At 53.6% G+C, this 12,581-nt stretch overlaps 1 protein-coding gene across 8 annotated transcripts in view; it reads right to left on the reverse strand.

Annotated features, from left to right (window-relative positions):
- Positions 1 to 3,315: 3,315 nt before the first annotated feature.
- Ttc13 (tetratricopeptide repeat domain 13) overlaps positions 3,316 to 12,581 on the reverse strand; it is a 58,284-nt gene continuing 49,018 nt past the window's right edge. For 4 of the 8 annotated variants that reach the window (XM_078023037.1, XM_078023035.1, XM_078023033.1 and 1 more), the window contains 6 exons: positions 9,775 to 9,881; positions 7,713 to 7,848; positions 6,533 to 6,612; positions 5,276 to 5,354; positions 5,111 to 5,190; positions 3,316 to 4,135 (listed from right to left, as the gene is read on the reverse strand). In XM_078023037.1, the coding sequence (XP_077879163.1) occupies positions 4,021 to 4,135; positions 5,111 to 5,190; positions 5,276 to 5,354; positions 6,533 to 6,612; positions 7,713 to 7,848; positions 9,775 to 9,881 (597 nt within the window). In that variant the 3' untranslated portion in view covers positions 3,316 to 4,020. Of the gene's footprint in view, positions 4,136 to 5,110; positions 5,191 to 5,275; positions 5,355 to 6,532; positions 6,613 to 7,712; positions 7,849 to 9,774; positions 9,885 to 12,581 lie in introns of all 8 variants that reach the window. The other 4 variants (XM_078023036.1, XM_078023034.1, XM_078023032.1 and 1 more) reach the window with 1 other exon arrangement.

Consider the following 12,581-nt stretch of genomic DNA (forward strand, 5'->3'; position numbering starts at 1 on the left):
AACTGTAATGTAAGTAACATATACATTTGGTCTCTGCCCCCAGCTTCTGTACATAGCTCCTAAGCCCTTGGAATTTCTTGAGTGGTGGGGTGAGAGGGCCACCTTCTGCTGCCCACCTTCTGCTGCCCACACCCTGTTGAAGTCAAGGGGTGTGGCTCATGAGGGGCCTTGGGACACAGGGCTGAGTGCCTGAGGGTGGGCATGTGATCAGAGGTGGAACTTTCAGGCACTCCTGGACCTCCACAAAGGGAGAGTGGGGAGTCCCCCTCCCTCACCAAGACACAGTCCACACCTACCTGAACCTCCAGGGGCCCCAAGGCTGGTGAACACATGGGGTGCTAGGAGGGTGCCCTGCAGGGAGGATGGGAGCTCCATGCAGCTCCACCACACCAGGTCCCTTCTGCTGGGGGGTCACTTGTATCCTGTCTAATATGCTGGAACTAGTGAGATCTCTAGGAGCCATCCCGGCACAGGGAAGCGAACCCGACGTACAGCAGCTCAGGCACAGAGGCCCGACTGAGACTGGGGTCAGAAGCCGGGCAGTCTGGGCCGTGCCTTAACCCTGGGGTCTGACTCTGGAAGTTCATGCCAGAAGTCCCCGTCACACACAGTCGGCATCGGCACAGTGGAGGAGGGCCGACTGTGTGAAGACCTGGTTCAGCAAGCCAGTGCCTTGGTGACCTTCAGTTCTGGGACTCTGGGCTGGCCTGCCAACCTCCCTGCAGCCCACCTAGTGGGCTGTGGCTCAGGCTCCTGCATGGAGGCCTTGTTCCAACCTGGGGGGCTGCAGGTGGTGAGTTGAAGCCACAGTTTCACGGCAGCTCACCCTGAAATCAGGACTCCGCAAGGAACTTGGGTCCTAGGCACAGCACATCTCCGGGGCCCAGGCACAGGGCCCCCTCCCTCTGGTGGAACTTCACACTGTGGGGAGGCATAGAGCAGGGGCTAGGGGGAGTGGCAAGGGTGGCTGGGCACGGGAGATCCAGGCACTTCAGGGTGACTGGAGCTGTGGGGTCTGAACAGGGAGCAGCCGGAGGGAGCCAGGGCCTTCTTCGTGGCCTGGAGGAGATGGGTGGTGTGGACCCTGGGGCCGACCTTTCCAAGCCCTTTAACACTCCTCTCAAACCCCTCAGGGGGAAAAGGTCCTCCAGGGACATCCCAGGAGCCACCTGGGGGTTTCCTGTGATGAGACCACAACACAGGGCCAAAGCACAGGCTGCAGTCAACCCACCAGGGGTTAGAAATACTCAGGATTGTGCGGAATGCGTTCTTGTCATCAATCCCAGAGCAAGGCAGTGTGATGGCTACCTAGGTGGCGTGCATGCTATATCAGGTAGCAGAGGTCACAGGAGGGGCCCAGAGCTGGCCTGACATGCCCGAGGCCCAGGGCTCCATCCTCAGCACTGCAAAACATAAGGAAAAAAGGCACTTCCAGGATACAGGAGGCTCTGTGTAGGACTTCCACAGCCCCATGAGGGCCTCAAGTGCATTCTGGTCATGGAACCTGCGTCCCCATCATCAGGGAGCATGGGACCTGCGTCCCCACCATCAGGGAGCATGGCCGCTGCCCTCTCAGTCTTCACCACAGCTGGAGCGCTGAGGGGCTATGGAGCCACAGACACCTCCAAGTTCTGCCTCCCACTCCACAGACTCAGGAGGCAGAAAAAAGCATCAAGACACACTACAGGCACTTCCTAGAAGGAGAACCTGGACGCTGTTGCCACGCCTGGGCCTGTAATCCCAGGACTCCTGGGGCAGAAGGACTGCAAATTCAAGGTCAGCATCAGCAACTTAGTGAGGCCCTAAGCAAGTTAGCAAGACTCTGTCTCAAAAATAAAAAAATTAAAGGGCTGGAAGTGTAGTTCAGTGGCAGAGAACCCCTGGATTCCATCGCCATTGTTAAAAAAGAAAAAAAAAAAAGAGAGAGAGAGGAAAAAAAAGATCTCTATAAAAAGTACAACTAGGGTTGCAGCTGGGCTCAGTGGTAGAGTGCTTGCCCTGGCTTGCATGAGGCCCTGGGTTCGATCCCCAGTACCACACAAAAAAACAAATAAACAAATAAACAAAATAAAGGTATATTGTGTCCATCTACAACTAAAAATATTTAAAAAAAAAAAAAAAAAAAAAGGACCACTAGCCAGGAGAGGTGGTGCACGCCTATTATCCTAGTGGCTGGGGAGGCTGAGGCAGGAGGATGGTGAGTTCAAAGCCAGCCTCAGCAACAGTGAGGCACTAAGCAGCTCAGAGAGGCCCTGTCTCTAAATAAAATACAGAATAGAGCTGGGGTTGGGGCTCAGGGGTTCAGTGCCCCTGGGTTCAATCCCTGGTACCAAAAATAAAGAAATAAAAAGTATAACCAATGTGAACTTTTCAGAGAGCAATTCATGTAGCAGCCACTTGCAGCTGCAACTGTGGTTGACCTTCTCATTGTTGCAGGTGTGACAAAAGAACCTACAGTGTCACCACACACACGTACCCCCTTAGCCTCCCTGAGAAGAGGCGCTCAGAGAACCAGCACCACCTCGGCCGGCAACAGAGCTCCTTCACCTGGCCATGACGCAGGTCCCCAGAGCCTCAGCAGCCCCTGAGCCACATGTCCCCAGGATGCCACAAGCCAGAGCCACTTCTTGCCTGAGCAGAAATGGGTCATCAAAGTGGAAATGCAGGAATCTGGAGTTAGCTAAGTCATAAAAAGGATAAATTCTAATTCTGGGGTACTATAGACTGAATACTTGTGTCCCCCCCCCAAATATTCACTGGCCTGGACTGGGCGTGCTGACCGGGCTAGTGTGGCTCAGTGGTGTCTCCTGTGCCTGGCGCCATACCAGCAGGCCAAAGGCTTCAGGGCCTCCTAGTGAGGACTCCGTCCCGTGCAGCACCAGCGAGCCAGTTAGCTAAGGCCCTGGTTCCTAAAGCATGAAACAGCAGGGCACACCTGGGGCCTCAGTGAGTTGCTGACCTCCCCGACCTGCACAACTCAAGCAAGACTACCTCTCTGAGCATAGTTGCAGCCCCAGGAAGAAGATGATATGTGAGTGTGAAATCTGTTTACAAACTGAGGCACTTGAGAACCGACATGACTGCCGTCTCCAGGTTTGCCAGAGGAGGGCACAAGCCACCTGTGTGTGGCGGCCATCTGGGAGCCAGTTCCTGGGTAGCGTCTTTCCCAGGGGTAGGGGCAGAGGCAGGGACAGGGGCAGGCAAGGACCGTCCCGGAGGTGGTCTCACGCACATTCCAGGACATATACTGGGCAGCCCAGAGCAGGAAGGAGCTTGTTTGAACCCTAACAAAAGCAGAACACAGAGTCAAGGAGCTAGCGCCAGGGTGACTGGCAGTGCCAACAGTTTAATGACCTTCACTCCCTGCTACTTGCCCTGTCTGCACATGGACAAGCAGCTTTTTGAGTGTCCTTAGGCACAAAAGCCAACCTAGCTCACAAAACAGAACATTCGAAATCCAGGGCCAAATGGAGACCGACAGAGTCACTTCAGTCGTTTTTCTAATGGTTCCGTGATCCGGGGTCAGGACACTGGCACCGTTGGTGACGCGCTCCAGCTGCGGTGGTGGTGCACTCCTGGGCCCAGCTCCTCTGCCCACGCTGGGAGAGCACAGGCCCAGACCACACCTGGCACGAGGTTAGCAGGTCTGCACGCACCTGGCCCCGCAGCTATGAACACAGGCCGGTAGTTCTTGGCTTTGTTCTTGGGTCATTGATTTTTGGCTTCTGAAGTGAACTTTTTTTGCTTAAGGAAGGAGTCCCATGACTGTCAGTGGAGACCTACAGACACCAACCAACACTCTCCCCCTTCCTAGTCAAGCAGCTTTTCTCCAAAAACCTGTTTTCATGATTTCTTTTATGGTTTGGAAAAGTAAAGAAAATGATTTCAAGTATTCAATTCCTATCAAAAATTGGTATCAAAAGTAATAAAGGACCTAATTTCTTAATAATTCCATGTTTTAAAAAATAACTTAAGAAGCAAGAGGCCCGGCCGTCTGTGTGCAGAAAGCCCACGGTGCAGCTAGAGCTGCTTGAGACAGCGTGGAGAGGAGTCTGTGTTCAGCACCTCGATCATCGACCGCAACGTGGGGAACGTCTCTGACACGGACGGAAGAGCCTTGTAGGAAGGAGAGATGCTGGAAGAGAGACGAGGTCTGAGAGCCTGCACTGCCTCACACACAGGCCAGAGTTCAACTGGCCCTCGTCCCTCCCCTGAGAAAAGCAGGCAGGAGGTGCAGTGGTCACCCCTCCCTGCAGGGGCCCCAGGCACCCTGGCAGCTCAGAAGTCAAAGGGATCACATGGGCCTGCGCCTCTCCCATTGTGCTGAAGCTGGACCTGGAAGCTGAGGACACCGCACACCCCACCCCCACTCCCGCCAGGTCACACCCCCCCAACTTCCCCCTCAGCAAGGGCCAGCTTGCAAACACTGACCAACAGGGCTAGGTCCTGCTGTCACTGTCCCCTCAGGGGCTGCCAGAAGGCTTGCAAGGTGAACTCTCCCATCGGCCAGCCTTGTGACCATGTGTGAGTTGGCAAACCCCAAACAAGGACTCGGGGCAGGCAGAAGGATGATGGGCCACAATCTCAACCCCACACCTCTCCCTTTTAAAGAGCACGAATCACCCAGCAGCAGTCAGAGGGCTGCTGTGGGCATGAAGGCAAATCTGCAGCTGGTTAAGATGTGAAAGCAGGCCTCTCCTTGTGCTCGCCGTGGAAGCAGCAGAGTCTGACCCCAGGCTCCTCCCCAGGGCCCTGGAGGTGGGCAAGAGCCGGGCAGTGGGTCTGCGGACTCCTGGCACGCAGCACCACTGGCTTATTCCTGCCCATGTCACCACGATGTGTCACACAGCAACCAGGCTCTGTGCCAGTACCAGTAGTGAGACAGGCTCTGACCATGAGCAGGCCCCCGTCCAGGGCAAGTGGCCCCAGCAGTGGAGGCCTGGGAGTGGGACTCTGACCCGCCTGCTTTCCTCACCTACCACCTCCCTCACCTTCGTCTCTAGCCCACCTGAAGGGCCCACGCGGCAGGAGATCCCTCAACCCACACAAGCACCAGGGACCCACAGTATCCACGCAGGCTAGGCCTCCACGCCCCTCCACAGGGAGTTACCTTTTCAAGTTCATCCAGCTTTTGGCTATTCTACTAAAGGCCTCTGAACCGGGGGCTGTCATAGCTTCAAAGTCGACCAACTGAAAAAGGGAGAGACGTGGGGCGGCAGTGAGACGGGGTGGCATCCAGGCCCCACCCAGCAGGCCCCCAGTGGCACTCACGCACCTTCCCCTTGGGGATCTTCCCGGCCACCTCCTTCCCGCTCGCCATGAGTGCACCCACAATGACTGAGTAGGCGATGACGCTGTAAGGAGAACAGCCGTCAGGTGGCAGGACCTTCACCAGGCCTCGCACGCTTGCCACCACACAAGGCGGGACATACATCACTTAGTCACACAGCAAGGCTTTTACTTGTTTAAAAAAAATTGACTACTAAAAATTTACTACTAAAAATCGACTGATTTGCTATTTTAGGGTAAAGTCACTGAGTACGTTCTTTCTAAGAAAAATATTTTTATGGGTTTTCTTCCCATTTTCTACTGCTGTGAAATAGTAAGTTTAAAATGGCACTAAGATACACATACACAAGGTTTATAAAAACAAATGCAGTAATCATATTTTTTAAGCATTAAAAATGTTGGCCCCCAAAGAAGCAGAACAGACAACTAGCAAGCAGTGGTCTGGAACTTGGGGGTACGTGAGCTGCCGGGAACAAAGAGGCCACAGGAGACCTAGCGTGGCCCTGGGGCCCTTGCCTGCTTGCTCGGGTCCCATGAGCAGAGTCTGCTGCCTGGTCTCCCTGGACAGGTCCAGGGCAGCAGTGTTTGGAAGTGGCCCTGCTCCCACTCTTGGCAGGAGGAACGGGGTGGCTGCAGTGCTGGATGGAGGAGACTTGGCATTGAGACCATGGTCCTGTTTCAAAGCCTTGTAAATACCATCATAAAACTTACTATCATGTTTCCAAAACTTGAAAGAAATTCAAGCATATTTCAGCCAAAACACCTTAAGTTCAAATAGGGGTAACGTGCCACCTGATCATGCGGCACTGTGTCCTGGGAAAGGAGAAGGGAAGCAAGCGCTCCAGACACACCCCTTGTCTAACACCTGACAAGAATCTACCCCATGGAGGGCCAGTAAAGGAGGACTGGCAACCCAAAGTAGAGCGCTTCAAGGTTAAAGGGCCACTAATGGCCAAAGAGAGGAGGGAGGGCAGGGACAGGGGACAGACTGTGAACTCTGGAGCTAAAGCACAGGGCACAGCCCGGTCCTGGGCCTTCAGCAAGAGTGGCAGACCATACATGCCACACTAGACCCCTAATGTGCAGATCAAGGAAGCCATTTTTGTGGGTGTGAGTTCGGGGAAAACAAACAGGTGGCTGACTGTTCAGCATTTCTCAGATGCTTTTGCACCTGTGTCCAGGACAGGAGCCAGCCAGAATGCACTTTTAAATGTGAAAGCTGTAATCATCAGACATCACTTACCTAGATCCCCGGGAGAGAGGCATTAGATTGTAGAAGTAATAAACCAAGGATAAGATCAAGTTGCAGACAGCATCAGCCTCCTGGAAAAGGACACAGGCTCGTGAACTGAAGGCCACCAGACAAACACTCCACAGGCAGGCGTGAGGGCCACCATATCAAGAAAGATGGTCCACGGCCCTCCTCTAAGATCTGCCCTCGGTCCTCCAGCAAGAAGGTGCGTACACCCTCTGCCTGGAGCACCAAGTCCCCAGCTGTTCCTCCCACACAGCCTTATTTTTTTAAAAAATATTTTTTAGTTGTAGATGAACACAATACCTTTATTTATTTATTTTTAAGTGGTGCTAAGGATGGAACCCAGGGCCTCACACATGCTAGACAAGCGCTATACCGCTGAGCCACAACCCCAGCTCCCACAGCAGCCTGTGACAAACAGAAACCTCAGCTCCTTTAATGCTATTTGGAACATCAAGACACATACCACAGTTAGGATTTTAAAAGCACTTAGCAACACCTCATATGTTTTCTTGCTTACTCTGACCTGGGCCTTGTGCATGTGAGGCAAGCACTGAGCAATGCTCAGCCCTTAACATGCTTTCTCAAATAACATGTCTTTCTGCTCCAAAGTGTGCTGGCGAGCTGCCTCTTTCCTTTGCATTGAGACCCAAGTGATAAAAACCTTCATCCTGTGCTTGGACTTTGATGAAGAACTGGTTAAATGTCAGAGAAATGAGCAACCGCTCAAGCTTAGAGGTGCCCACTGCATGTGGGGAGCCCACCAAGCAGACAAGCGAGGCCCCACCTACACAGGGCCCCCTCTAGTCTGGGCAGGCAACCAAGGGAAGAGGCCCTGCCAGACAGGGCCACTAGGCTCGAAGTAAGCAAGTTCAGTGTGATTTCACTGCCTAATCCAGTGAGAACACAACGTGTGTTCAAATCCACAAGTTCACTGCGAGTAATGGGAGGGGAGGGAAAAGGAGGCCCAGATTCACATTGTGACCTGCCAATTCACCACCCAGTTACTGCAACTGCTAAATGTGGGACAGGTTCTGCCTTGAGGAATCTCTAAAAAGAGGTATACATGTCTGTAGATGTTTAAGCACAAGACGTACCACCTCAACAAAAGGTTTTTAAACATTTGTGAAAGAGCCGGAGAAAAGGTGGAAATGGCACAGAGACCTACCCCAAATTCTGAGGAGAGGATCAGCACTTTTCCTCTTGCTGTCAGGTCTTTATACAGGGCGTCTATCTCGGCATGATATAGCTGGGTCCTTTCTTCTGTGGTTTGAGTTTCCACAGAAAATAGGATATTTCCAACTCTGAAAACACAACCAGGAGTGTCAAAGGCATGTATCTACTACCCAGTCCACATAGCCAAACAAAGAAAGGAAGAAAGAAGGAAGGAAGGAAAGAAGGAAGGAAAGAGGAAGGAGGCCAGCCCACACGCTGAGCTGCTCCCACTCAGCCCAGTGGCTCCTCACAATGTTGGCCGTGGCCTGACACTGGCTTACACTGAAAGGAGCTGCGGCTCCTGGCTCCTATTAGTCCAACCACACGTCCCTGATCCAGTAGCTAAGCTGCTGAGGTCCCACCAGGACAGTGCTGAGGAACAGCAGCACAGTGCATGGGCTGATGGCAGTGACTTCCTCAGGAGCTCCACCAGGCGCTGGGCCCTGAATGCCAGAGACTAGTGGAGAACCTGCACCTGAGGGGCTGCCACACGAGGCCGGTACCAGACAGGCTCCTTCTCAAGCCCACACAGAGAAGCACAGATGCTGCTGCTATTGAAGGGACAGAGAGGAGGTCCCAGGAGACCAGGCTCATGGCCCAAACACAGCTGTCAGAGGGTAAAAAGCCAGGAAGGTCTCTTGAAGATGTGGCCTCAACATGGGCCCTGGACAGGAGGAAGGTGAGGACACAGGAGGTGGGGGCAAGTGTATGTGGTGGGGGCAGGGCAGGACGGCCAGGTTCTGGCAGGACGGGGTCCAAGCAGGGCCGAAAGTACTGAGACCACCAATGACCTGCTGGGAGCTGGAGCTGGTGCTGGTAGCGAAAGGCAAGGGCAGGGTGTTGTGGGGAAGGACTCTTAGCAGGGGACACCCAGGGAAAGGACTTCAGAAAGGCCGTGAAGCCCTGGTGAAACAGCAGCTGGATCTGGAGACCAGCCTCAAGTCAGCCCGAGGGCAAGGGAGGAAGTGGGTTGAAGGCAGCTGGGGAAGGGATGTCATGTGTCTTTGTCCAGTCATCCCACTTCCGCCTGGACTGGACCCCAGGACATAGACCCTGAGTGTGTACAAGGAAAAGGGAACAGTCTTTACATCAAACAGCACTCCCTGGAATTCCACTGGCGGAATCATCTTTCCTGGGAAAGTACTTGGCATAGAGATGAAGACCTCAACGACAAGGAGAGGCACGGAGTTTTAAGTTGCTAACCAGTGCTCACTCATGAAGGCCTTTTAGTTCCCACATGGAACGCCAGGAGGTGGCTTCGCCCATGTGAGAACAAATGCTCATGAGAAAGCCAAGCACAAGAGGCAGAGGGGCACTCAGGGCCATGTCACCAGTGGGCAGAAACCCCAGGAGGGCTTGGATCTCCCACAGGCCTCCCTGGAGGACCCTCAGAGGGAGGCTTGAGACCTGTCCCCCCGCCCAGTGCCAGGGGTTTGGAAGCTCCGAGATGAGGTTTGGATTTCAGATACAAGTAAGATCCAGCTCATGAAAATACTTATCAGGGCGATTATTCAACCATAAAGGGAAACACTTTAAACACTTATCTGTAGGGGAAACGCTACATCTAAATTCTAACACTATGGTTGCTACAGAAGCTTCTAAGAAAATGACTGGAAGGCCATGACAGCGGGATGGTGAGAGTGCAGAGGCATCGGCCCACCCAGCGAGGTGACTCCATCCCAAGGACATTGACCTCATTTTTATCTTGTTGTCTCTGCTTATCTGCATCTTCTGAATGTTCTACAATAAGACACTACCCCTGTAATGCACTAAAGCCTATGTATTTAAAGAAAGTCCCACGGCGACTTCAGCCTGCCATCCGCTCACCTGCATTCTCTCTCTGGTCAAAGCCTCCCCTTGCCACATGCTCGGCCTCACACTGGGTGGCCAGAGGCTGCTGGTCTCAGGTGACAGCCTCTGAAGCCTGCCACTGCAAGCCGGGCCCTACTGCTGTTCCTTTCTGAACTAGTCCCTCGTCACGCCCCGCACGTGTGCACCTGCCCCAGCCGACATACTTGTCTCCAGTGACTGTGATGGTGAACCCGTCGTGCTCCTTCCCTTGGTCCCGGAGGCTGGGAACTTTTGTGTTTACAGTGAACCCATCCTTTGTTTTGGTATTAAACTGCTTTCAGGGGGGAAAAGAAAATCACCGTTACTAGTGTCTACCCCACGGAGAACCCCAGCTGAAGTTCTGCAGTGCTGACCCAGACTGTCTGAGTATGTCCACGGGGTCTGGGAAGTCACTGGATGTAAGAGGCAGAGTGCTCTGTCCTGTCACACAGGGATGAGCATACCTCTCCAGTCCTCAGACCCAACACAAGCCCCGTGAGCCTAAGTCCACTCCCTGAGACCAGCCAGGGTGGGCCTCCTCCAGGAGCTGCCCCTGACTCCCCCATCCTATGTGGCAGGTAGCAACCGGATCCTACAGACAGCTGCTCCCACACTGGCACTCCCTGCTCAGAGCCGAGGGCCTCGCTGGCACGCTGGGGTCCCACCACAGGCATGCTCGCGCCACCTCTGCAGGGGCTAAGGGAACTCCTAGTGCTCAGTGGGATCCACTGTGTGCTGCTGCTCCAGATGCCAGCTGTTTAAAAAGCTGTGACAAACCCCAAATCTCGTAGAAATCACTATTCCAGAAAAATGCCTCCCAAATCTGGCTCCTTTATAGGATCCATGTTTTCTTTATATATATATATTTAGTTGTACTTTCATTTAAATAATTTGTTTATTTTATGTGGTGCTGAGGGTCGAACCCAGAGCCTCACACGTGCCAGGGAGTGCTCCGTCTCTGAACCCCAGCCCAGCCCATGGTCCTTGTTTTCTCAAGGCTGATGGAAGCAGGAGGAGTGAAGTATAACAGAGGTGGTCCTGATGACCCCGGTGGTGTCAATAGAAGCCGCTTTGTCCAGGAAGGCAGTTCTCAGAAGGCCACTCCAGCCTGGGGTGCCACGCTTCTCATTCAGGTGCATACCCATGGAGGGCCAGGTGGGAATCCACTGAGCGACTGAGCAGGAAGCAGTAAGTGGCATAAACCCAGGCCCCTGCACTCCTGCTAACCAGTCACCTGCGGCTTCCAGGCTGCTCTACGTGCCTTCTCATCATCGTGCCCTTTGGAGGCAGCAGGCTTGCTCCCATTTTGCCACCTAGGTAAAACGCAGACATCTTGCTGCAGATGTCCGCCAGTGCTTGTGAAACGCGACATGTTTTGTTCCTTGGCGTCATCATTCCCACCCATAGGACTGGGTGACTTCACACTGAGGCGGGTGTGCCGGCCTCTCTTGGGCTCCTGCTGAGGGATGGTCTCACGGTCCAGTCTGCTCTTTTGTCTAAGCCAACCTGCAAGCAGCTTTTGTGCTCTGATACCACAGTAAGCCTCAGTGCCTGACGCCCATGGGGCAGAGGCAAAGGCTGAGACCCTCCAGTTCATTCCTCTGGCTCGTCCCAGCACTGAAGCTGACCTGCCCCCTGGGGACACTGGGGGACTGATGGGACACTTAGGCTATTGCAGTGATTGCACCAGGACCATCCCATTGTTCAGGTCACACACAACTGTGCTGCTGGGCTTCCACATAGAGGGAAAACCTGTTCATGAGTCACTGAAAACTGCGCCTGGAACCAGACTCTGTTCCACACCCATGCAGTATTTCACATACACTGAATGTGCCAGCAGCACAAACACCACATAAATTGAGGAAAGAACATATTACATGCAGTTTAGAGCTTCACTAAGCATGGCTGACCATTCCAGAAAACCACGCTACCAATGACAGTGAGTCACCAAGTACCAGACACAGGGCTGCACCTGGGCCTGCCACATTCCTGCGAGTCCACGGAAGCATGTGAGCAGCTGGCTGCTTCCTGACTACATCTCACGCTCCGTAGATGAGACCCAGGAGCAAACACAGCACGGACCCCTGCAGTCCTGGCTGTGGATACGGGCCTGGGGCAGAGGCCGAGCTCTGGCTTCACCGCCAGCTCCAGGTCCTCCCCAGAGGTGGGTACTTGCTGCTCTTCACACGTGTCTCCTAAACATCACTGGACGTGGGTCCTCCCAGCCACAGTGGCTGTTGGGAGAAGCAGATGTACCTGTAGTTGGCAGGTTGGGGCAGTTTCACTTCCAGGTGAAAAGCTCACGTTTTGACGACCGAGCCAATGATATAGTCCATCAGTCCCTTGGGCTCCCGTGGGTTTGATTCTGACGGCCAGCCTGCTGCTCTCTCGAGTACGTGCACAGCACACCTCTGCCCTCACTGTTCCATGCTGTGCTGCTGCCCGCACTTCCTCTAAACACCCACCTGAGACCTGCCTGCCAACGTGTGGCCATGATGGCCACATTTTGTGTCCCTCCTCTTCTTGTGAGCTTGAGGTTGAGAAGTCAGACACCCCACTCTGCTCTTCTGGGGTCCGAGTCTATGCTGGGGGCAGCTGAGGCTTCAGCCCACGGCCCATGCATGCTGGGCAAGTGCTCTTCCCCGAGCGGCATGCCCAACCCTGAACCTGTGTATGTCACTCAGTGGTCATCTGCTTTTCCAGAGAAAACAAGGACTGCCGTAAATTTCCACTCCCACCCTCTACTTTTTAAACCTTTAACGCTGAGGTGACCAAGCATTTCGACTTCAGACAACTTTCTATTTTGCAACATGCATTCAACAGCCGACTTCAGGCTGTTCACCACCACATTTCTATCTTGTTTTCCTTGCATTTGTTTTTTGAGAATTCTTTGTTCTCGAGTTATTCTGACAGAGGATCATCTATGCTTACTGGGATTCCTGAATTCCTACATGCTTGAAACTGCCTCTGCCATACCATCACAGTCAGATAC

This window comes from Ictidomys tridecemlineatus, chromosome 10, assembly GCF_052094955.1.
Source record: "Ictidomys tridecemlineatus isolate mIctTri1 chromosome 10, mIctTri1.hap1, whole genome shotgun sequence".
NCBI classification, from domain to species: domain Eukaryota; kingdom Metazoa; phylum Chordata; class Mammalia; order Rodentia; family Sciuridae; genus Ictidomys; species Ictidomys tridecemlineatus.